The sequence below is a fragment of the Anolis sagrei genome, chromosome 4 (genome assembly GCF_037176765.1).
Source record: "Anolis sagrei isolate rAnoSag1 chromosome 4, rAnoSag1.mat, whole genome shotgun sequence".
Classification (NCBI taxonomy): Eukaryota; Metazoa; Chordata; class Lepidosauria; order Squamata; family Dactyloidae; genus Anolis; species Anolis sagrei.
This window is the reverse complement of record NC_090024.1, coordinates 50,640,648-50,666,349: the sequence shown is the minus strand read 5'-3', so window position 1 is coordinate 50,666,349 and position 25,702 is coordinate 50,640,648. Positions and strand designations below refer to the sequence as shown.

At 42.3% G+C, this 25,702-nt stretch overlaps 1 protein-coding gene across 1 annotated transcript; it reads left to right on the top strand.

Annotated features, from left to right (window-relative positions):
* Nucleotides 1-10,818: 10,818 nt before the first annotated feature.
* On the top strand, nucleotides 10,819-24,541 carry MRPL15 (mitochondrial ribosomal protein L15). Its single transcript, XM_060775313.2, has 5 exons — nucleotides 10,819-10,970; nucleotides 14,847-15,004; nucleotides 16,746-16,911; nucleotides 20,543-20,666; nucleotides 24,085-24,541. The coding sequence occupies exons 1-5, from the start codon at nucleotides 10,866-10,868 to the stop codon at nucleotides 24,420-24,422; spliced, it is 891 nt and encodes a 296-aa protein (XP_060631296.2). The 5' UTR covers nucleotides 10,819-10,865; the 3' UTR covers nucleotides 24,423-24,541.
* The last annotated feature ends 1,161 nt before the right edge of the window (nucleotides 24,542-25,702 follow it).

The following is a 25,702-nucleotide window of genomic DNA, read 5'->3' as shown; positions in this document are numbered from 1 at the left end:
GGCTCTGCATCTTGTGGTGCCAGAGCGCAGTCTGTTCAGCACCTTCCAAGTCGCCCAGTTTTCTGTGTGCCCAGGGGGGAGTCTCTCATTTGGTATCAGCCATTGATTGAGGTTCTGGGTTTGAGCCTGCCACTTTTGGACTCTCGCTTGCTGGGGTGTTCCAGCAAGTGTCTCTGTAGATCTTAGAAAGCTATTTCTTGATTTAAGTCGTTGACGTGCTGGCTGATACCCAAACGGGATGAGCTGGAGATGTCACTGCCTTGGTCCTTTCACTATTGGTTGCTACTCCCTGGTGGATGTCAGGTGGTGCAATACAGGCTAAACAGTGTAATTTCCCCAGTAGTGTAGGGCGCAAACACCCCGTGATAATGCAACGTGTCTCATTAAGAGCCACATCCACTGTTTTAGCATGGTGAGATTTGTTCCACACTGGGCATGCATACTCAGTAGCAGAGTAGCATAGTGCACTTCCCATACCTTGGGAAGTCTGACTTGGCCACGGTAGTCCACGCTCTGGTTACATCCCGTTTAGACTACTGCAACGCTCTCTACGTGGGGTTGCCTTTGAAGACAGCTCGGAAGCTCCAACTAGTCCAACGCTCGGCAGCCATGATTTTAACAGGAGCGGAGCGCAGGAAGCATACAACCCCCCTGTTGCGCCAACTCCACTGGCTACCGATCTGCTACCGGGCTGAATTCAAAGTGCTGGCGTTGGCCTTTAAAGCCCTAAACGGTTCCAGCCCAAGCTACCTATCTGACTGCATCTCTGCCTATGAATCCACCAGGAGTTTGAGATCTTCCGGGGAGACCCTGCTCTCGATCCCGCCTGCTTCTCAAGCTCGGCTGGCGGGGACGAGAGATAGGGCCTTTTCTGTGGTGGCCCCCCGGCTTTGGAACACCCTCCCCATAGAGGTACGATCAGCCCCTTCGCTGATGGTGTTTCGGAAAAGATTGAAGACATGGATGTTTAAACATGGATGTGTTTTATGCTTTTAACTGAATATTGTTTTTTAAATGTTGTAAACCGCAATGAGTCGCCGATTTAGGCTGAGATATTAGCGGTATACAAGTGCATTAATCTATATCTATATCTATATCTATATCTATATCTATATCTGTATATATAATAAAGAAGAGTGTTTGTTTGTATAGGACAGAGGGAGGACAGAGGGAGGACAGAGGGAGGAAGGTGTATGTGCCAGCGTTCTGATTGGCTGCCGCTGTGATGCTATTTGCATATGGTCTCTGATTGGCCAGCTTCAATAGGAGCCCCTGGTGGAGAAGAGGGTTCATGGCAGAAACGGGGCATGACAGAAGGAAATTTGCATATGCTCTCTGATTGGCCAGCCTCAAATCCAACATTCTGAGATGAGAAAGAGAGGAAAGGAAAGGCCAAAGGGGGCTGGGTCAGAACACTCCCAATACAGACAGAAATAGGCACACAGAGCCCCCATCACCCACTCTACATCCTACTGCAGTTTGGAGGAGGATGAACCATGGATGATGGGACTTGCAGTACCACCACTCACATTCTGAGACCACTGTTAACCTTATCCAATGACTGATCAGGACCAAACTTCGCACAGAGACCTCTCATGACCCACTGTACGTCCTGGTGTGGTTTGGCCGGGGATGGACCATGGATTATGGGACTTGCAGTACCATTGCTCAATTCTTCATACCACTGCAACCCTCATCCAATTACCAATAAATACCAAACTTGGCACACTGAGTCTCCATGGTGCACTCTACATCCAGGTGCAGTTTGAAGGAGGATGCACCATGGGCGATGGGACTTGCAATACCTGCACTCCCTTCCTAAGACCATTATAACTGCCAACAATGATGGATCAGGACCACAATTTACACAGAGAGCCTGCATAACTCACTCTACATCCTGGTGCGGTTTGGAAGAATTTGACAATGGATGATGGGACTTGCAGTCACTTCACTCACTTCCTGAGACCACCGAGACCCTCGCCAATGACTCATCAAGACTAAACTTGGCACATGGAGCTTCAATGACCCACTCTACATCCTGGAGCAGTTTGGAGGACGACAGACCATGGATGATGGGACTTCAAGTACCTCCACTACCCAAGACTGCTGCAAAACTCATCTAATGACCAATCAAGACCAACGTTGGCACACAGAGCCCCCATGACCCACTCTACATCCTGCTGCAGTTTTGGAGAAGGGTGGACCATGGATGATGGAACTTCCAATACCTTCACTCACATTCTGAGACCTCTGCAAACCTCATCCAATGACGGATCAAGATCAAACTTGGTACATAGACCTCTCATGACCTACTTTACGACCTGGTGTTGTTTGGAAAAATTTGGGGATGGATGATGGGACTTGCAGTACCTTTGCTCACTTCCTGAGACCACTGAGACCCTCGCCAATGACTAATCAAGACTAAACTTGCCACATGGAGCTCCAATGACCCACTCTACATCCTGCTGCAGTTTGGAGGAGGACAGACCATGGATGATGGGACTTCAAGTACCTCCACTCCCTTCCAAAGATTGCTGCAACCCTCTTCTAATGACCAATCAAGACCACACTTGGCACACAGAGCCCCCATGATCCACTCTACATCCTGCTGCAGTTTCAAAGGGGATGGACTTTGGATGATGGGACTTGCAGTACCTTCACTCACTTACTGACACCACTGCCACCCTCATCTAATGACTGATAAAGACCAAACTTGGCACACAGAGCCCCCATGACCCACTCTATATCCTGCTGCTGTTTGTAGGAGGATGGCCCATGGATGATGGGACTTTGAAGTACCTTCACTCACTTCCTGAAAATAATGCTGCCATTATCCAAAGACCAATAAAGACCAAACTTGGCATACAGAACCGCCATTACCCACTTTCTCTAATAACCCGGGCAACGCCGGGTCCCCAAGCTAGTATATAATAAAAGTCAAAGTTTGTATGTGTGGGAGGACAGAGGGAGGACGTAGGGCAGAGGGAGGACGTAGGGCAGAGGAGTTTGTGCCGGCTTTCTGATTGGCCAGCCTGAAAGTTCCAAGATTCTGACTGGCTGCTGCTGTGGTGCTATTTGCATATGATCCCTGATTGGCCTGCTTCAACAGGAGCCCCTGGTGGAGAAAAGGGTTCATGGCAGAAACGGGGCATGACAGAAGGAAATTTGCATATGCCTGGTTACATCCCACTTAGCTTACTGTAATGGGCTGCCCCTGAAAAGTGTCTGGAAACTTTAATTAGCCCAAAGAGCTGCCTCCAGGTGCTGGAACCAGAGAGTGGTCTACCCCTCCTGGTACAGCACCTGCACTGGCTGCCAATTCATTTCCAAGCCCAATTCAAGGTACTGGCTTTGACCTAACGGACTGGAACAAATTGCAATATGAGCTGCCATGATGCCACAAGAATATGAATGTATATTATTGTTATATTTAAACTGTTTATTTTATGATGTTTTATACTTACTATTTATGTATTTGAATTGTTGTTTACAGTATTTAAATATGTTGTACACTGTTTTGGGTCCCGTGAGGGAGCAAAGCAGGATATAAATAAAGATTTATTATAATAATAATATAAAAAGAAAGTCTAAACAATAAAATGGTTTTTTTCACCTCTCTCATTGACTAATTTCTACAGCTGTAAATTGGAAAAAAATATTATACATACCATCAGAAAATGCATTACTTGGTAAGTAGATAAGTAAGTTGGTCTTGCACTGATAGAAGTTGCATCACATCAGTTGTCCAAATTTATAAATGGCTCTATTTATACAGTTATGCATTTTCTAATAGGTCTATTCTTAAAATCCAAAATCTAACAATGACTATTTCTAATATTTATCCTTACCAAATTAACCTGAGCAACATCGGGTACCTAAGCAACATGATGGAGTTTTCATAAAAAACAAAATGGGAGCATTCATAAAAACAACAAAAAACAAAGACGGAGTTTTTTTCTAAGACACAGCATAATATATTACCAAAATGATACTACCTAACATCCAAAAACAAACAATAACCTTTTAAAATAACCCGGGCAGCGCCGGGTACCCAAGCTAGTATATAATAAAAGTCAAAGTTTGTATGTGTGGGAGGACAGAGGGAGGACGTAGGGCAGAGGGAGGACGTAGGGCAGAGGAGTTTGTGCCGGCTTTCTGATTGGCCAGCCTGAAAGTTCCAAGATTCTGACTGGCTGCTGCTGTGGTGCTATTTGCATATGATCCCTGATTGGCCTGCTTCAACAGGAGCCCCTGGTGGAGAAAAGGGTTCATGGCAGAAACGGGGCATGACAGAAGGAAATTTGCATATGCCTGGTTACATCCCACTTAGCTTACTGTAATGGGCTGCCCCTGAAAAGTGTCTGGAAACTTTAATTAGCCCAAAGAGCTGCCTCCAGGTGCTGGAACCAGAGAGTGGTCTACCCCTCCTGGTACAGCACCTGCACTGGCTGCCAATTCATTTCCAAGCCCAATTCAAGGTACTGGCTTTGACCTAACGGACTGGAACAAATTGCAATATGAGCTGCCATGATGCCACAAGAATATGAATGTATATTATTGTTATATTTAAACTGTTTATTTTATGATGTTTTATACTTACTATTTATGTATTTGAATTGTTGTTTACAGTATTTAAATATGTTGTACACTGTTTTGGGTCCCGTGAGGGAGCAAAGCAGGATATAAATAAAGATTTATTATAATAATAATATAAAAAGAAAGTCTAAACAATAAAATGGTTTTTTTCACCTCTCTCATTGACTAATTTCTACAGCTGTAAATTGGAAAAAAATATTATACATACCATCAGAAAATGCATTACTTGGTAAGTAGATAAGTAAGTTGGTCTTGCACTGATAGAAGTTGCATCACATCAGTTGTCCAAATTTATAAATGGCTCTATTTATACAGTTATGCATTTTCTAATAGGTCTATTCTTAAAATCCAAAATCTAACAATGACTATTTCTAATATTTATCCTTACCAAATTAACCTGAGCAACATCGGGTACCTAAGCAACATGATGGAGTTTTCATAAAAAACAAAATGGGAGCATTCATAAAAACAACAAAAAACAAAGACGGAGTTTTTTTCTAAGACACAGCATAATATATTACCAAAATGATACTACCTAACATCCAAAAACAAACAATAACCTTTTAAAATAACCCGGGCAGCGCCGGGTACCCAAGCTAGTATATAATAAAAGAGAGTGTTTGTGGGCGAGGGAGGACAGAGGGAGGACGTAGGTAGGAGTTTGTGGCAGCTTTCTGATTGGCTGCCACTGTGGTGCTATTTGCATATGGCCTCTGATTGGCCAGCCTGAAAGTTCCAAGATTCTCAAGTGGCTGAGAGGGGAAAGGAAATCTGCATATGGTTTCTGATTGGTCAACCTCAACAGGGCCCCCTGTTGGCAAAGAGGGTTAATGACAGCTGCAGGGACATGAGAGAAAGAAATTTGCATATGGTTTCTGATTGGCCTTCTGCTAAGTCCTTGCAGGCCTTCTAGGTTGCCTTCTCCCAGCTAGGCCCCAAAAGATGCAGCCATCTTCCCTCTTCTACATTATGTCCAAGAAGGCAGCTTCTGACTGGGTGATCTGAAAAAGCATTGTCCTTCTACAAGGTATGGCACTACATTATTCCAATGAAAGCAGAGAAAAACAATAATTATATTTTTAATGATGCCTTTTTATGCTTCTGAATATTTCTGGCCCCCAAAGCCCCCTCACTTCGGCCTCCTTTGACCCTTCTGCCAAATCCTTGCAGGCCCTTCTAGGTTGCCTTCTCCCAGCTAGGCCCCAAAAGAGGCAGCCACCTTCCCTCTTCTTCCAATGTAGACCTCTCATGACCCACTTTAAACCCTGGTGTGATTTGGCCGGGGATAGACCATGGATTATGGGACTTGCAGTACCTTCACTCAATTCCTGAGACCTCTGCAACCCTCATCCAATTACCAATAAAGACAGAACTTGGCACACTGAGTCTCCATGACACACTCAACATCCTGGTGAAGTTTGGAGGAGGATGCACCATGGACGATGGGACTTGCAGTACCATCAAACACATTCTGAGACCGCTGTTAACGTCATCCAATGACTGATCAGGACCAAACTTGGCACATAGACCTCTCATGACCCACTTTACGCTCTGGTGTGGTTTGGCCGGGGATGGACCATGGATTATGGGACTTGCAGTACATTTGCTCAATTCTTGAGGCCACTGCAACCCTCATCCAATTACCGATAAAGACCAAGCTTGGCACACTGAGTCTCCATGACACACTCTACATCCTGCTGCAGTTTGGAGGAGGACAGACCATGGATGATGGGACTTCAAGTACCTCCACTCCCTTCCCAAGACTGCTGCAACCCTCATCTAATGTCCAATCAAGACCAAACTTGGCACACAGAGCCCCCATAACCCACTCTACATACCGATGCTGTTTGGAGGAGGGTTCACCATGGATGATGGGACTTGCAGTACATATTCTCACTTACTGAAACCACTGCGACTCTGAACCAATGACTGATAAAGACCAAACTTGGCACCCAGAGCCCCCATGACTCACTCTATATCCTGCTGCTGTTTGGAGGAGGGTTGACCATGGACAATGGGACTTCAAGTACCTTCACTCACTTCCTGAAAACAATGCAACCGTCATCCAATGACCAATACAGACCAAAATTGGCATACAGAACCGCCATTACCCACTTTCTACAATAACCCGGGCAGCGCCGGGTCCCCAAGCTAGTCTATATCTATATATATAATAAAGAAGAGTGTTTGTATCGGACAGAGGAATTGTGGAGGGCGGAGGGCGGACGGTGTATGTGCCAGCGTTCTGATTGGCCAGCCAGAAAGTTCCAACATTCCGATTGGCTGGGCAGCGGTGCTATTTGCATATGGTCTCTGATTGGCCAGCTTCAAGAGGAGCCCCTGGTGGAGAAAAGAGTTCATGACAGAAACGGAGTCATGAGAAGGAAATTTGCATATTGGCCAGCCTCAATTCCAACATTCCGAGATGAGAAAGAGAGGAAAGGAAAGGCCGGGGGCTGGGTCAGAACACTACCAATACAGACCGAAATAGGCACACAGAGCCCCCATCACCCACTCTACATCCTACTGCAGTTTGGAGGACTATGAACCATGGATGATGGGACTTGCAGTACCACCACTCACATTCTGAGACCGCTGTTAACCTTATCCAATGACTGATCAGGACCAAATTTCACACAGAGACCTCTCATGACCCACTTTACGTCCTGGTGTGGTTTGGCCGAGATGGACCGTGGATTATGGGACTTGCAGTACCACTGCTCAATTCTTCAGACCACTGCAACCCTCATCCAATTACCGATAAATACCAAACTTGGCACACTGAGTCTCCATGACGCACTCTACATCCAGGTGCAGTTTGAGGGAGGATGCACCATGGATGATGGAACTTGCATTACCTGCACTCCCTTCCTAAGACCATTACAACTGCCAACGATGATGGATCAGGACCACAATTTACACAGAGAGCCTGCATAACTCACTCTACATCCTGGTGCGGTTTGGAAGAATTTGACAATGGATGATGGGACTTGCAGTCACTTCACTCACTTCCTGAGACCACTGAGACCCTCGCCAATGACTCATCAAGACTAAACTTGGCACATGGAGCTTCAATGACCCACTCTACATCCTGGAGCAGTTTGGAGGATGACAGACCATGGATGATGGGACTTCAAGTACCTCCACTATCCAAGACTACTGCAAAACTCATCTAATGACCAATCAAGACCAAAGTTGGCACACAGAGCCCCCATGACCCACTCTACCTCCTGCTGCAGTTTTGGAGAAGGGTGGACCATGGATGATGGAACTTCCAGTACCTTCACTCTCATTCTGAGACCTCTGCAAACCTCATCCAATGACGGATCAACACCAAACTTGGCACATAGACCTCTCATGACCCACTTTACGTCCTGGTGTTATTTGGAAAACTTTGGAGATGGATGATGGGACTTACAGTATCTTTGCTCACTTCCTGAGACCACTGAGACCCTCGCCAATGACTAATCAAGACTAAACTTGCCACATGGAGCTCCAATGACCCACTCTACATCCTGGTGCAGTTTGGAGGAGGACAGACCATGGATGATGGGACTTCAAGTACCTCCACTCCCTTCCAAAATTGCTGCAACCCCCTTCTAATGACCAATCAAGACCACACTTGGCACACAGAGCCCCCATGATCCACTCTACATCCTGCTGCAATTTGAAAGGGGATGGACTTTGGATGATGGGACTTGCAATACCTTCACTCACTTACTGACACCACTGCCACCCTCATCTAATGACTGATAAAGTCCAAACTTGGCACACAAAGCCCCCATGACCCACTCTATATCCTGCTGCTGTTTGTAGGAGGATGGGCCATGGATGATGGGACTTCAAGTACCTTCACTCACTTCCTGAAAATAATGCTGCCATTATCCAAAGACCAATAAAGACCAAACTTGGCATACAGAACCGCCATTACCCACTTTCTCTAATAACCCGGGCAACGCCGGGTCCCCAAGCTAGTATATAATAAAGAAGAGTGTTTGTATCGGACAGAGGAATTGTGGAGGGCGGAGGGCGGACGGTGTATGTGCCAGCGTTCTGATTGGCCAGCCAGAAAGTTCCAACATTCCGATTGGCTGGGCAGCGGTGCTATTTGCATATGGTCTCTGATTGGCCAGCTTCAAGAGGAGCCCCTGGTGGAGAAAAGAGTTCATGACAGAAACGGAGTCATGAGAAGGAAATTTGCATATTGGCCAGCCTCAATTCCAACATTCCGAGATGAGAAAGAGAGGAAAGGAAAGGCCGGGGGCTGGGTCAGAACACTACCAATACAGACCGAAATAGGCACACAGAGCCCCCATCACCCACTCTACATCCTACTGCAGTTTGGAGGACTATGAACCATGGATGATGGGACTTGCAGTACCACCACTCACATTCTGAGACCGCTGTTAACCTTATCCAATGACTGATCAGGACCAAATTTCACACAGAGACCTCTCATGACCCACTTTACGTCCTGGTGTGGTTTGGCCGAGATGGACCGTGGATTATGGGACTTGCAGTACCACTGCTCAATTCTTCAGACCACTGCAACCCTCATCCAATTACCGATAAATACCAAACTTGGCACACTGAGTCTCCATGACGCACTCTACATCCAGGTGCAGTTTGAGGGAGGATGCACCATGGATGATGGAACTTGCAATACCTGCACTCCCTTCCTAAGACCAATACAACTGCCTACGATGATGGATCAGGACCACAATTTACACAGAGACCCAGCATGACCCACTCTACATCCAGGTGCGGTTTGGAAGAATTTGAAAATGGATGATGGGACTTGCAGTCACTTCACTCACTTCCTGAGACCACTGAGACCCTCGCCAATGACTCATCAAAACTACACTTGGCACATGGAGCTTCAATGACCCACTCTACATCCTGGTGCAGTTTGGAGGAGGACAGACCATGGATGATGGGACTTCAAGTACCTCCACTCCCTTCCGAAGATTGCTGCAACCCTCTTCTAATGACCAATCAAGACCACACTTGGCACACAGAGCCCCCATGACCCACTCTATATCCTGCTGCTGTTTGTAGGAGGATGGGCCATGGATGATGGGACTTCAAGTACCTTCACTCACTTCCTGAAAACAATGCAGCCGTTATCCAAAGTCCAATAAAGACCAAACTTGGCATACAGAACCGCCATTAGCCACTTTCTCTAATAACCCGGGCAACGCCGGGTCCCCAAGCTAGTAAATAAATAAATAAGGGCAGATGTCTTCACTGTATCTGGTTGTGATCCCCAGGCTGTGCCAGTCAGCTTTCCTATGATACTGTTTCTAGCACCCACTTTTTGCTTGATATTCAGGCAGTGCTTCTTGTAGGTTAGAGCACAGTTCAGAGTGACTCCCAGGTATTTGGGTGCGCTGCAATGCTCCAGTGGGATTCCTTCCCGGGTAATCCTCAGAGCTTGGGATGCTGGTCTGTTCTAAAGGTGAAAAGCACGTGTCTGTATTTTAGACGGATTAGGGATCAGCTGGTTTTCCCTGTAATAGGCAGTAAGATCACCTAGAGCTTCGGAGAGCTTCTGTTCAACCATCTCAAAGCTCCCTGCTTGAGAGGTAATGGAAGGACGAGAGAGAGGGGGGGGGGGAGAGAGAGGGGGGGAGAGAGAGAGGGGGGGGGTCGTTGAAGGAGCAGCTTGAACTTCCAACTCCCGTCATGCTTCGCCGTAGCTTATGCCAGCTAGGGATGGCGGGAGTCGTAGACCCTACACCTCCAGGCCCCATACGTCCTTCTACCCCCTTGGAGTGACTGCTGGAATTGGTTTTGTGGCCCTTGCTTACGGACCCGACTTCATGGTGGTTCTTGATGCTTGATGTCATTTCTCTTTGTGAGCGTTCCCCACACTCTGGTTTTCCAGGCTTTTGGACTTCAGTTCCCAGGTGCCCTGATCATTAGCCACGGCAGATGAGGCTTCTGGGAGTTGAAGTCCAAGGCTGCTGGAAGACTAGAAGTGGGGAAAATTAAATTAACGCCGCTTTAACCGCCCTGGCTCAGTGGGAGTTGTAGTTTTACAAGGTCTTTAGTCTTCTCTGCCTCACCAAACTACAAAACAATCAGGATCCTATGGCATTGAGCCAGGACAGTTAAAGTGGGGGATCAAACGGCACCCATTCTACAATGGGGCACAGTTTTGAAAACCATTCCGGGAGGAGCGTGTCTCTTCCAATTCTTATCTCTACGGCGCGGGCGGTTCTGCGCATGCGCGGAGCTGTGGCTGCTCTGGCTCTTCAGCGGGCAGGATGGCGGCGAAAGGAGGGAACCGCAGCAAGGCCCTGGAGTTGCTCCGGACCTTGCCCCGCGTGAGCCTCGCCAACCTGCGGCACAACGATGGCGCCCGGCATCCGGTGAGTTTTGGGGAGCTCTTTGCACAACGAGCTCCTTATTGCCAGCTTCTTGTCTAAGAGGCCTTCCTCATGCGCGACAAGGGGCCTTGTGCCTTTAAGGGCAGCAAAACCGGTCGGAAGTCAACAATCTTCTTCTATCTATATCTTCTATCTATCTATCTATCTATCTATCTACTTATCTACTTATCTATATAAATGCTCTGTGCATAATGAGTACCTTAAAAACAAAAGAACCAATGAACGAAATCACACCAAATTTGGCAACAAAATGTCTCACAACACAAGGAGTGACCATCACTCAAAAATTGTGATTTTGTCATGTGGAAGTTGTAGTTGCTGGGATTTATAGTTCACCTACAATCAAAGAGCATGCTGAACTCCACCAACGATGGAATTGAACCAAACTTGGCACACAAAACTCCCATGACCAACAGAAAAATACTAGCAGCGTTTGGTATGCATTGACCTTGAGTTTGGGAGTTGTAGTTCACCTACATCCAGAGAGCACTGTGGACTCGAACTATGATGGATCTGGACCAAACTTGGCACAAGCACTCAATACGCCCAAATATGAACACAAATGGAGTTTGGGGAAAATAGACCTTGACATTTGGGAGTTGTAGTCACTGGGATTCATCTGCAATCAAAGAGCATTCTGAACCCCACCAACAACAGAATTGGGGCAAACTTCCCACACAGAACCCCATGACCAACAGAAAATACTTAAGGCCATCCAGTCCAACTTCCTTCACCAGGGCAAGAAAACGTAATCAAAGCCCTCCTGAAAAAGAGCCATCCAGCCATAGATATAGATAGATATGATTTACACACACACAAATATAGTATCATAGATTTGAAAGGGACCCCTAAAGAAGGACAGTGATATCTTGCATGTTCCAGGGTGGGCAAACCAGACACTCTCCAACATCAACACTGACAAAGAAACAGCAAGAAATACTGTTTACCCACAAGCATAAAGAAATTACATATATTAGAAACCAACACTTTCTCATTACTTTATTTTCCATATCGACAGACTGGGCCACAGCAACGCTAGTATATAAATTTATATATATTTATATACTAGGGGACAGCTAGTATATAAATAAAAATGTAATGTTCGTTTGTGGGATTAACATAATTCAAAAACCACAGAGCAAAATGACACAAAATTTGTCCAGAAGACACCTAACGGACCAACAAGTGACCTTCACTCATAAAAACACTGAAAACGCAGTGGAAGGGACTTTAAAACCCCAAAACCCTAAATGATGATATAGTGCATGTGTAGAAACAACTCCCCTGACCCCACATCCTCCTGCTCAAGGGAAAGAACTGGCCATCCCAGCTTTGAGAGGAAAGATAGAGTTAGAGAAGTAAGAAAGGAGAGAAAGATGAAGGGAAAGAAAAAAGTGGGGAAGGAAGGAAAAAGGGAGGGAAAGGGAATTAAGGAGAAAAGGAAAGAAATAAAGAGCGAAAGTATGAAAGCGGAAGGGAAGGAAGGAGAGAAGGAAGGAAAGAGAGAAAGAATGAAGGAAAGAGACATAGGAAAGGATGGAGAGAAGGAGGAAAGGGAAGGAAGGAGAAAAGAAAGGAAGGAATGAAAGAGGTAGAAAAAGAAGGAAGAAGAGAAATAGGAAAGGAAGGAAAAAGCGAGGAAGCAAGGAAAAAGGGAGGGAAAGGGAAGTAAGGAGAAAAGGAAAGAAATAAAGAGGGAAGGAATGAAAGCGGAAGGGAAGGAAGGAAAGAGAAAGAATGAAGGGAAGACATAGGAAAGGATGGAGAGAAGGAGAAAGGGAAAGGGAAGGAAGGAGAGAAGAAAGGAAGGAATGAAAGAGGTAGAGAAGGAAGGAAGAAGAGATATAGTAAGGGAAGGAAAAAGCGAGGAAGGAAAGAAAACAGGCACGGCTGGCGGGGACGAGGGACAGAGCCTTCTCTGTGATGGCCCCTCGGCTGTGGAACGCCCTCCCCATGGACATTAGATCAGCCCCTTCACTAATGGTGTTCCGAAGAAAACTAAAAACCTGGCTGTTTGAACAGGCGTTCGGATAAATAGTGCAATGAACACGATGAATATAGGAAACGGAATTATGGATGACGAATTGGATCACGATTTTAGTTACGAGACGTTAATGTGTTGTTATTGAGATGTCATTAGTTTGTATTTTAACAGTATTTTATACTGTTAATGGTTTTAATATTGTATGTTGTTGGACTGACTTTTGCTCTTGTTGTGAACCGCGTTGAGTCACCTACGGGCTGAGAAACTGCGGTATACAAGCAAAGTAAATAAATAAATAAATAAAAAGGGAGGGAAAGGGAATTAAGGAGAAAAGGAAATAAATAAAGAGCGAAGGAATGAAAGCGGGAGGGAAGGAAAGAAGGAAAGAGAGAAAGAATGAAGGAAAGAGACATAGGAAAGGATTGAGAGAAGGAGGAACGGAAAGATATACAGGCACATTTCTTGTTGGTTTAAACCAGGGGTTCTCAAACTAAGGCCCGGGGGCCGGATGCGGCCCTCCAAGGTCATTTACCCGACCCTTGCTCAGGGTCAACCTAAGTTTTAAATGACTTGAAAGCACACAACAGTAACAACAACAATCCTATCTCATCAGCCAAAAGAAGGTCCACACTTGAAATACTAATAAGTTTATATTTGCTAAAATTGTTCATTTTAATTATTGTATTTTTTTAAGTGTTTTTGCACTACAAATAAGATATGCGTAGTGTGCATAGGAATTCATTCATTTTTTTTTCAAATTATAATCTGGCTCTCCAACAGTTTGAGGGACTGTGACCTGGCCCTCTGTTTAAAAAGTTTGAGGACCCCTGCCCTAAATGATGATATATGCATGTGTGGAAACAACTCCCCTGACCCCACATCCTCCTGTTCAAGGGAAAGAGCTAGCCATCCCAGCTTTGAGCGGAAAGATAGAGGTAGAGAAGTAAGAAAGGAGAGAAATATGAAGAGAAAGAAAAAGTGGGGAAGGAAGGAAAAGGGGAGGGAAAGGGAAGTAAGGAGAAAAGGAAAGAAATAAAGAGGGAAGGAGTGAAAGCGGGCAGGAAGGAAGGAGATAAGGAAGGAAAGAAGGAAAGAGAGAAAGAATGAAGGAAAGAGATATAGGAAAGGATGGAGAGAAGGAGGAAGGGAAAGAGGGAAGGAAGGAGAGAAGAAAGGAAGGAATGAAAGAGGTAGAGAAGGAAGGAAGAAGAGAAATAGGAAGGGAAGGAAAAAGTGAGGAAGGAAGAAAAAAGTTCTTCCTAATGTTTTCTTAGGAGGACTCTTTCTTCCTGTAATTTGTATCCTTTGCTGCATGTCCTAGTCTCCAGAGCAACAGAACACAAGCATTTGGTGGAGGATTTCTTGTTCCCTCCTCAATGTGACATCCCTTAAAACAGTGGCTCTTAACCTGTGGGCCACAGACCACCAGTGGGCCAGGAGGACGAAAATCTGGTCCACGAGCCTCCTTCCTCTTTATTTATTTTATTTCCGCTCCTTTCGCTCCACCTGCCACTCCTTCCATTTTTGCTGACCATAGCATATGTTCTGTATCAGAAGCTAGAGCTGATGTGGTCTATCTGATGCAATTTTCTGAATCAGCACTCCAACCCAAATCTAAAGTTGACCAAAAACCGATCTGTTACGCTTTTGGTACCAATATTGGAGAGTGGTACTTGGTCAAAGTGGTCCCTGGTCAAAAAAAAGGTTGGGAACCACTGCCTTAAAATATCTAAACATATTTATACAGAAGTAAGTATACATAAAATAGAAGTCTCAAATATTGCATGTTCCAAAACTGTTGCAGAAACATCTCCTTTCTCAAATGCATTGAATTTACCATATATAACAAGCTGATGAAAAATTATTTCTTTTAGGAAAGGAGACGTGGGCGTGGTAGGCATAGAGGTCGGAAAAGTGGCCGAGGTCATAAAGGAGAAAGGCAAAGAGGAACCCGCCCACGCTTAGGATTTGAAGGAGGCCAAACTCCCTTTTATTTAGTTATCCCCAAATACAGCTATAATGAAGGGCACAGGTAAGATGGGTTCCAGAGTTACTGTTGTTCAAATTATTTTCTGTAATCCTTTAACTGCTTAAGTGTTCCTTCTCATTTTAATCACATGGTCACGTTTACATTGACTTAAAGTCTCTCAAGGCACTGCACAGTATAGTTCAAATACATAGCTAAAAACATAAAACCATTTAAATACACATGTTGAAAAACATAGACATGAGATTGAAACCCATAAAAATCATATCAGTAAAGGGCACATTTAAATTCATAGTTTAAAATCAACTCTAGGCCTGTCTAATTTCTTTTTAAAATCAGTGTGTTTAGCTGTCAGATCACTTCCATCACATCATTCCACAGTTTGGGGAGGCCAGTAAAGAGGTCCTCTCCACATATGTGTTCAGTCTTGCACACATGCAACACTGAAGATTGCTCTGTGTTCATTTCCCAACCTATATCCATATAGATCAAGATGTTTGATCTTGCAGTTCCTCTTGGTAAACAGAAACAATACATGAGGGAATTCATAGCACCATAGCAATATTAGAAACCCTTCAATAATGACTCATGGATTACTCGGTGTCTCTTCAGAGTTTTGGCTTCTTTGTCAGGAACTGAAAAAGGTACCAGCAGTACATGACATTCCTGAAGGACAAAACTTAAGATTGAGAGGGCATTGTTCCTCTGCTGTTGCTTGAGAAAGATTTTGTACATTAGAAACCAGGAGCGTTGTATATGATTGGAGTTAATAACTCCCCAATTATTTTCGATTCCAGGTAAAGGAGTTAATAATCTCCAAATGTGTTGCACAATTAATGAGCCATCATTAATTGTTTCCTGTTTCTGTCCATCACTGGATTTACTTTCCTTTGGCTTGGTCAAATAAAAAGAAATATTAGTTTCTCTTCAGAACAATATCTTCTTTATTTTTGCATTTAAAAAATTGAAGCGTAGTTATGTAGTTTTTATTGTGTGTAGAAGTATTTGTAGAGCCCATAAAATAATTTTCAGGTGAAATGACGGGTATAGTTTAAGAATTATAGAAAAGGGGAAAAGAGTGAAAGGTTACTTGCTCCATTCATGTAAATGAAGTTGGGGCATAGGAAGACAGTCATCACTTTAGCCTCTTGCCCTTGGTTAATGGAGGGCTAGCAGACTGATCTGCTTTACCTAAGTTCTAAGATCACCTTGTGCTGTTTAGACATATTTTGGTGGTAACACAACACTCCAGTTTCCTCAGATGTGATGGAAGACACAGCTTTGCACTGCTCCCAGGATCAGCAGGCACGGTTTGGTGTACTATGTTAGTTTTGCAGTCTTGCTCTTGAGTTGTCCACTAAAATGTAGATGCACTGCACAATCTTACACTTCTCGAAGGCAGAGGCACTGCCAAAAATATGATAAAGTGAGTTATAGTGGGTCATCCATAAAAGAAAGAATGTGAAAGTTCTATCTTCATAAATATTTTGTAGAAATGAAACAGTAAGCCTGTTTTCTCGCACTTAAAAGGATCCATGCATAAGATGAAGTGTTTTTGTTTCAGCATTTCTTATTCCATTTCACACAGTTTGTGAAACGGTTCACACTAAGTTTCCACAGTGAAAAACATAAAAGTGCTCCACTACTATATATACACTCCAGTAGTATGGCAGCCTTGAGTCCTCTCAACAGAACTTGTACCAAAGGAACTGTCTGTTGGATAACCCCTTTAGCTTTGCATTGTGAAAGCCTAACTCTGTTTTCTTTTATTTCATCATTGCTACAGTTTCAGGCATCAATATCCTCCCTTGTCCCTCCAGAAGCTGCAGTACTTGATAGATTTAGGTAGAGTTGATCCCACAGAGCCAATAGATCTAACACAGCTGACAAATGCCAGAGGAATAGCAATACAGACAAAGAAAAGACATTATGGCATCCAGCTTGTGGAGGAGGTAGGTCTATAATATATAATATACATTTTAGTTGTTTTAGTTTTTTCAAGTGCAAAAGTGTGATTTATTTATAATTTCTTTGTTTGGAAAGTGTATGAATAATACTAATAAAGCTTTATTTCTGCCTATAACATCGCTTGAGAGGCCCCTCCCCCTTCTGGCACCAACGGCTGTTCTGGCTAGAGAGAAGAAAGAAGGGAGCAGAAGACACTGCCATCTTGTCTTCTGCCTATAACATCACTTGAGAGGCCCCTCCCCCTTCTGGCACCAACGGCTGTTCTGGCTAGAGAGAAGAAAGAAGGGAGCAGAAGACACTGCCATCTTGTCTTTACTAATAATATAATATAGTATATTGTATATACATATAATATTTATAATATTATAATGTAATACAGTATAATACTAGTAATAATAATTCAATATTATAATTATAATTATATATTTAATTACATGTAATATTACTAATAATATTACAATATAATGGTATAGTGCAATATAGTAATATATACTGATATTGTACTTTGCTAATAATATAATATTGTATGAAAATATATTTTGTAAGCCGCTCTGAGTCCCCTTCGGGGTGAGAAGGGCGGCATATAAGCGCCGTAAATAAATAAATAAATAATAAATATATCCCACCCCTTCTCTCCTCAGGGACTCAGGGTGGCTAAGTAACTGTAGCTCCACCAGAGGGCATTACAGACTATGAGAGTGTTTACATATTCCTACATTAGAATTCATTAGAGAAATTAAATGATTTGCAGCAAAACCAAGTTTAGAAAGATAAAGGAAGTTTTGATTGGTATCCTAACTTGAGTAATTTGAACCATATTAATAACAGTATCATATTTTCCTCACAATTTTTTGAAATATTGCACATAGAAATAGAATTGAATCCAACAGAAATAAAATAGATGGCCATCTTAGGAATGTATTTTTAGGACAGATGCTAAAGATAGATACAGTTCATGCCATGTGTTTGTTGGAAATGGACTTGTATTTCTCAATAGATCTCACCTGTGCTATAAGCAAGCTTCTCTTAAATCTTGGCGTGCACAAATCTCAATAAAGTCGCTATTGAATATAGCCAACAAGGTTCCAAAACTATTATCTTTTGCTCTGTATGTTTAGAAAGAATGAAAACTTTATAATTCATGTCCTTGAATGAATGAGACTTACAATATTTATTGAAAGCATTTAACAAAACAATTTATACAGAACAGACAAGAAACAAATTTAAAACTGCTTCCTTACCATGCATGTAAGTTAGAGTTACATTGGTAACTCTGCAAACTGCATTAAGGGTTCACGGCATTCGGAAGGTTGAGAAACACTTTTCTGCGTCGTAGACACATGCTCAGATCAATGCCTTTCCCCGCTTGTTAAACAAACCTTTGCCCTCGACTTGGATGTTTGCAGGGACCTAACAGAAGCTGAAGAGATCAAGAGAAGGTGGCGAGACTATACAGAAGATCTGTATAGGAAGGATAATAATATTGAGGATAGTTTTGACGGTGTGGTGAATGAATTAGAACCAGACATCCTGAGGAGTGAGGTGGAATGGGCCTTAAGAAGCATTGCTAACAACAAGGCAGCAGGAGACGACGGGATTCCAGCTGAACTGTTTAAAATGTTAAAAGATGATGCTGTCAAGGTGATGCATGCCATATGCCAGCAAATATGGAAAACACAAGAATGGCCATCAGACTGGAAAAAATCAACTTATATCCCCATACCAAAAAAGGGAAATGCAAAAGACTGCTCCAACTTCCGTACAGTGGCCCTTATTTCTCATGCCAGTAAGGTAATGCTCAAGATCCTGCAAGGAAGACTCCAGCAATACATGGAGCGAGAGTTGCCAGATGTTCAGGCTGGGTTTAGAAAAGGTAGAGGAACGAGAGACCAAATTGCTAATATCCGCTGGATAATGGAGAAAAGCAGGGAGTTTCAGAAAAACATCTACTTCTGCTTCATTGACTATTCTAAAGCCTTTGACTGTGTGGATCATAATAAATTGTGGCAAGTTCTTAGTGGGATGGGCATCCCAAGCCACCTTTTCTCTCTCCTGAGGAATCTGTACAAGGACCAAGTAGCAACAGTCAGAACTGACCACGGAACAACAGATTGGTTCAAGATTGGGAAAGGCGTACGGCAAGGCTGCATCCTCTCACCCAACCTTTTAACTTGTATGCAGAACACATCATGCGATGTGCGGGGCTGGATGAATGCAAAGCTGGGGTGAAAATTGCTGGAAGAAACATTAACAACCTCAGATATGCAGATGACACCACTCTGATGGCCGAAAGCGAGGAGGAGCTGAGGAGCCTTCTAGTCAAGGTGAAAGAAGAAAGTGCAAAAGCTGGGTTGCAGCTAAACGTCAAAAAAACCAAGATTATGGCAACAAGAATGATTGACAACTGGAAAATAGAGGGAGAAACCGTGGAGGCCGTGACAGACTTTGTATTTCTAGGTGCAAAGATTACTGCAGATGCAGACTGTGGCCAGGAAATCAGAAGACGCTTACTTCTTGGGAGGAGAGCAATGTCCAATCTCGATAAAATAGTAAAGAGTAGAGACATCAGACTGGCAACAAAGATCCGCCTAGTCAAAGCCATGGTATTCCCTGTAGTAACCTACGGATGTGAGAGCTGGACCTTAGGGAAGGCTGAGCGAAGGAAGATCGATGCTTTTGAGCTGTGGTGCTGGAGGAAAGTTCTGAGAGTGCCTTGGACTGCGAGAAGATCCAACCAGTCCATTCTCCAGGAAATAAAGCCCGACTGCTCACTGGAGGGAAAGATACTAGAGACAAAGTTGAAGTACTTTGGCCACATCATGAGACAGGAAAGCCTAGAGAAGACAATTATGCTGAGGAAAGTGGAAGGCAAAAGGAGGAGGGGCCGACCAAGGGCAAGATGGATGGATGGCATCCTTGAAGTGACTGGACTGACCTTGAGGGAGCTGGGGGTGGTAACGGCCGACAGGGAGCTCTGGCGTGGGCTGGTCCATGAGGTCACGAAGAGTCGGAGACGACTGAACGAATGAACAACAACAACAAGTTAGAGTGTTAAGCTTCTCCCTGATGTGTAAAATGATTGTAATCTCAATCTAAAGGCGAATTGAGCCCAAAGATTTTCAATTCTCACCTGAATATCTGTAGAGAAGGGATATGCCATTCAAAAAGGTTCCAAAGTTTGGGGGCCACTACTGACAAGGGTCATGTTTGATACACTTATATATATGAACTTGGTGAATCTGAATAGAAGGGATTTGAGTAGAAACCTTTATGTAGAGTTTAGTATTCAGGCAGGACTGTATGCAAGAAAATAGTCCAGATGACCCATTGCTAAGGCATTTCAGGGTTGTACTGACAAAATTTTACACTTCAGGTTACATCCAAAAGTGTACTGTTCTGTCAGTGTAGCTGGGTCAGATCTGGAGTTACGTTTTCAGACTTCTTGGATCTCATTGGTCTCCAAGTGGCTGCATGTCAAAAGCATTCCTCTAAGTGCATAGTGGTCAGACAGTCAGACCAATGATAGATTGAATCCTGTGCTGCAAATGAAATTGTGGTAGCTTAATTGCTGTGTATATGATCCACCACATATGACTTCTTCATATATACTTTCAGGGAGCTGATATCTTTAAGGCAAAAATAAATATTGAAGTGCAGATGGCATCAGAATTAGCCATTGCTGCTGTTGAAAAGAATGGTGGTGTTATTACAACAGCTTTCTATGATCCAAGGAGTTTGGGTAAGAAAAAGTCACTGTTTTTCTTGAAGTCTTAGTTCATTACATGAATCAAACACTGATTTTTATTCCAGCCTTTTCATTTTCAATCTTGAAAAATTAGAAATGCTGGCATTATCTTCTTTGCATTTGACTTTACATTGTTGTCAATGAGTGCTAATAAAATATCCCATCTATCACTTCAAAATAGAGATAAAATTTCAAATGTATTAAAGCCAGTCTTCCCCTCTCTGAATTTTCACAAAAAATGAGAAAGCATGATGGAAAAATTAGGAATATAAAATATATTACATATGATATTGCTTAGCATAACAGTTTTGTGTTTGGTATGTTAAAAGAATTCAATAATTACACATTTGGTATTTGAAAATAATGTAGTAATTACAAATAAGACAATAATTACAAATTCATTTTTTTATTGTGAATGAAGCTACAAATTCCTGAACTTTAAGAAACCTCTTCAGTTTTGCCAAGTTAATCAAGGCAAGCAAGATAGAGAAAGAGAAACCCAATACTTATAAAGAGACTATTTTTCCTTTCCTCTTGCTATCCATAGTGCCAAGAAGGCCTAAACCACTCTTTCTAATAAAAAGAACTGTGGAAACTTACTGATAGCGTATGGGGTACAGACCCAAAATTAATTAGAACATCAGCCCTCGCCTTGTCTTACTCAACTGCTTTGTATGCTTGTCCTGTCTGGTATAAATCTCTCCACGCGAAGCAGGTGAATAAAGCACCGAATGAAACATGTAGAATAATCACAGGATATCTTAAGCCAGTGGTTCCCAACCTTTTTTTTGACCAGGGACCACTTTGACCAGAAACCACTCTCCACCATTAATACCAAAAGGGTTACGAATCAGTTTTTGATCAAATTTAGATGTGGTTTGGTTATTTATGGTACTGATTCTGAAAATTGCATTGGATAGACCATCTCAGCTCTTGTTTCCGATACAGAACATATGTCATCCAGTAGTTGCCATCTGTTCGCCCACAGAATACCATATTTAATAATCTAGAGCTGATGTAATCTATCCAATGCAATTTTCTGAATCGGCACCCCAAATAACTACAGAAACAGTCCTAAAAACAACGACACCAAGAAATTATTATTTTTAATTGGGCTGTGTTATCTGCAAATTTTGTTAAAGCTGATGTTTAAAAAAAAAGAAGGGGAGGGGCCTGAGATTGAAATTTTTTAAAAAAAGTGGAGTGTGAGACCCAAGAAACTGGACCTAATGGCTTTAACAACAACAACAACAACTTTATTTATATCCTATCCCATCTCCCTGGAAGTACGTGGGGTGGCTTACAAGACACCAACAATACATACAAGAGCAGCATAAAAGATACAACAAAAACGAGGAGAATACAAATATACACCAAAAGAAAATAAAAGTAAAAACATAATAATTAAAATTTAACAGAAAACACCTCACAATAAGCAATAAACATAGCAAAGGATTAAAAGTTTAAAACCGTAGTATACAAACCAGTTTGGATATCCCTGCTACAAATCAAATTAGAAATAAAACTAATCAAGTAACAACAACAGATTAAAATAGACAATAAATAGTTGATGACAGAACATTAAATTGAAGCAAGGCTATTCATTGGTTCAATGTATTGGAATGTATGTTTGTGTGAGGGCTCTTCCCCAGAGCCCTATATCCCAGAATATCAAGGCAGAAAATTCCCAAAATATCTCCTTTGAACTTGGTTATCTGAGCCCACACCCAGATAATGTGAGATTTTCTGCCTTGATACTCTGGGATATAAGACTCTGTGGAAGGGCCCTTAGTTCAATGCAGATATTGATATTCTGGATTATATAGCCCTTCCACACAGCCATATAATCCAGAATATCAAGACAGAATAGCCCACAATGTCTGCTTTGAACTGAAATATCTGAGTCCACGCTGCTATATATTCCAATTCTAAGCAGATATTGTGGGATTTTCTGACTTGATATTCTGGGGCCCCTTCCACACAGCTGAATAAAATCCCACATTTGCTTTGAACTGGAATATATGGCAATGTGAACTCAGATAGCTCAGGGCTCTTCTATACAGCTTTTAGACCCAGAATATCAAGGCATGGTTGATCAGAGAGAGGGAAGGAGTGTCTGGAGGTATGAAAGGAGCAGAAATAAAATAAATAGGAAGGAGGCTCATGGACCAGATTTTCATCTCTCGGCCCACTGATGGTCCATGGCCCACAGGTTAAGAACCACTGTCTTAAACCTACACCTGCTGATAGACCTTATAACAGTGGTTCTGTGGGTCCACAGGTGTTTTGGACTACAACTCCCAGAAACTCCAGCCAGTTTATTAGTTGTTAAGACTTCTGGGAGTTAAAGGCCATGACATCTGGGGACCCACGAGTTGAGAACCACTGCTCTATACGATAGCTAGCATCCCCCCCCCCCCCCCATGTGCAATGTGTCAATTGCAAGAGTAATAAAGTTGAACAATGAAAGCCACCCACTGTATGGCTATCAGCCTCCTCTCAAAAAACCTAAATCAAGGAAAAGTTTCATGAGAACCACCACTCCTCCAAATGTTCCTCCAGCAATAGCAAGAATATCCCTGTGGGCAGCAAAATCAGGTAATTCTAACTGGATGGCCACCTATGAGGGTCTTCCTCCAGGGGCAAACCAAGAATAGGCAAATTAGAAGTTCCTGAACAGACTCAAAAGTGGAGCTGGCAGATCAAAAGACAACCTGTCAATCTAGAAGATTCCTCCACCTTATGCAATTGTGGAGCAGAACAAATAACGCAGCATCTGTATACTTGCTCATAACACCCTGCCTCATGCAGAGAGGAAGAACGGTTTAAAGCTACAGACAATGTGGTCGCTGTTGTCTGTTTTTGGTCTAAAACTATTTAGCTGCTTATTTTCCCTTTATTTTGTCAAGTTTATACTTATTGATTTATTCAATGCTTTTGACACAAAATAATAATAATAAAAAGAACTGAAAAAAGAAAACTAAGATCAGGAATTGCAATTATAAGATACCATACATTGTCTTATGTAAAAGTGCCCTTGTTATGTAGTTTTTCAAGAATAAATCGTATTAAACTTATCTTAAACATTTTATACTCGATTCTGTAATAAATCATTCCTTCAATTGTTCCTTTTTTTCCTAGGAAAAATGTCTTTGAGGGGAAAAAGCATTTTTTTTTCATTGACTTTATTTTACTAAGATTATAACACAAAATAATTTTTAAACTTCCAGATTTATATATCACATTATAGGTAAAATTATAGCAATAGTATATAATAATGAGCAGAAATAAGCAAATATACTGTGCATAAAATAAATGTAAATATAAATAAACTGTACCTATCTGCACTACACCCAGCTTTTTGAGACACTTCTAGCACTGTCACTAATACTATATATTTGTCTTCATACAGAAATTCTTTGCAAGCCAGTCCCATTTTTTCTACAAGGCAAACCTATTCCAAAGCGAATGCTTCCTTCTGAAGATCTTGTTCGTTACTATACAGATGCTAAGAATCGTGGCTACCTGGCTGATCCATCAAAGGTTCAAGAGGCAAGAGTGGAACTTGCCAAAAAATATGGCTATGTATTACCAGATATTACACAAGATGAACTGTTCCAAATGCTGAGCCGACGCAAGGATCCTAGACAGATTTTCTTTGGCCTTGCTCCAGGATGGGTTGTAAACATGTCAGACAAGAAAATTCTGAAACCAACAGATAAGAACTTGCTAGAATACTACAGTTCATGAGCATTCAAATGGAAGGCGAGTCTTGGAGTTCACGTAAAGTCTTGATTTATTACATGAACCTATTATTTTTTGCTGTATAACAGAGCTAGGTACAATGCAAATAAACTGTTTAAAATGTTTGTTGTATAAAAGTATGTCTTTTTACCAAAAAGTATTGTACTTAGTTCTTTCTTGCATATCCTAGAATAGGAAGTAAAGATGTTTCTCCAGTCACAGTATTTATGTGGCATGCTTCTCTAAAGACTGCCAAAAAATCCTATCCCGGTTCTTTCCAATATCCCTTTTCTTTTTATATATTCATGAATCATGCTTTCCACAACAAAATAAGGTAATTTTTGTGTACCTTGGATAGGTAAACAAAAATACAGTATGTTTCAAAATTACCCAGTTTCAAAGCAGGATATTGGACGATGGCAACATGTGGTGATTACATATAAAGTTACAAATGGTTCAATGAGTTATGTTTTTCTAACCATTTTGAGCTAGAAACAAATGTAAAAAAAACCCCTTGTGAATGGGGAATACAGTATCTCATTAGGTCTTACGTTGTAGGGTTGCCATCTTGCAAATAACAGGCTACCTCCTTATTTATAACGCAGGAAGAGGCATTAACAGTACTCCTTAAGATTCTATGCCCGACCCTTTCAAGTGATGCGAGTTTCATCCCTGGGGAGTTTATGGTTGTAGAGATACAGCAATTGCAACTTGGGTCCATCTTTCTGAAGCACCCTTTTTTGAAACCTCCCAAAGCCTTTTTTGAAACCTCCCAAAGCCAGGGATAATATCTTCTTTTAGCACCCCTCCCCCCTCCGAATTTCTTCAGGTTTCTATCATGATAGCCAATGATAGGCTGTGGGACTAAGCCTTTGGATAGTAAATTCAGGGCAATAAGCGATACGGAATAAGTGCAATTATGACCGGAATGGCTCCTGGACTATGATTTTGGATTGTGTGGTTTTAATCATTGGTTTAAATGTGTAGATTTTTTACCTTTATGGTTTTTAATGCATATGTTTATGTGGCATTGAATTGTTGCCTGTTTGTAAGCCTGTCTGAGTCCCCTTGGGGGTGAGAGAGGGCAGGGTATAAATAGAGTAAATAAACAAAGCCCTAAATAAAAAAACCAAAAGTTTGAAACATGCCATGGACTTAACTGGTAGTTAATGAAGGGATTTATGGGAAGAAGAAACGTGTGAATACTTAGGGCGATACTTCCATGCCAAATGAGTATATTTCTTTAGGCAGTAGCATTTGCTAAAAATAAAAGCTCCCTCCTGCCT

Excerpts from the sequence above, each read along its gene's own strand:
- MRPL15 (XM_060775313.2), top strand. The coding sequence starts at position 10,866 with ATGGCGGCGAAAGGAGGGAACCGCAGCAAGGCCCTGGAGTTGCTCCGG. Across the intron at positions 10,971-14,846 it reads ACGATGGCGCCCGGCATCCG|GAAAGGAGACGTGGGCGTGG; the intron begins GTGAGTTTTGGG and ends TATTTCTTTTAG. Across the intron at positions 20,667-24,084 it reads CTATGATCCAAGGAGTTTGG|AAATTCTTTGCAAGCCAGTC; the intron begins GTAAGAAAAAGT and ends GTCTTCATACAG.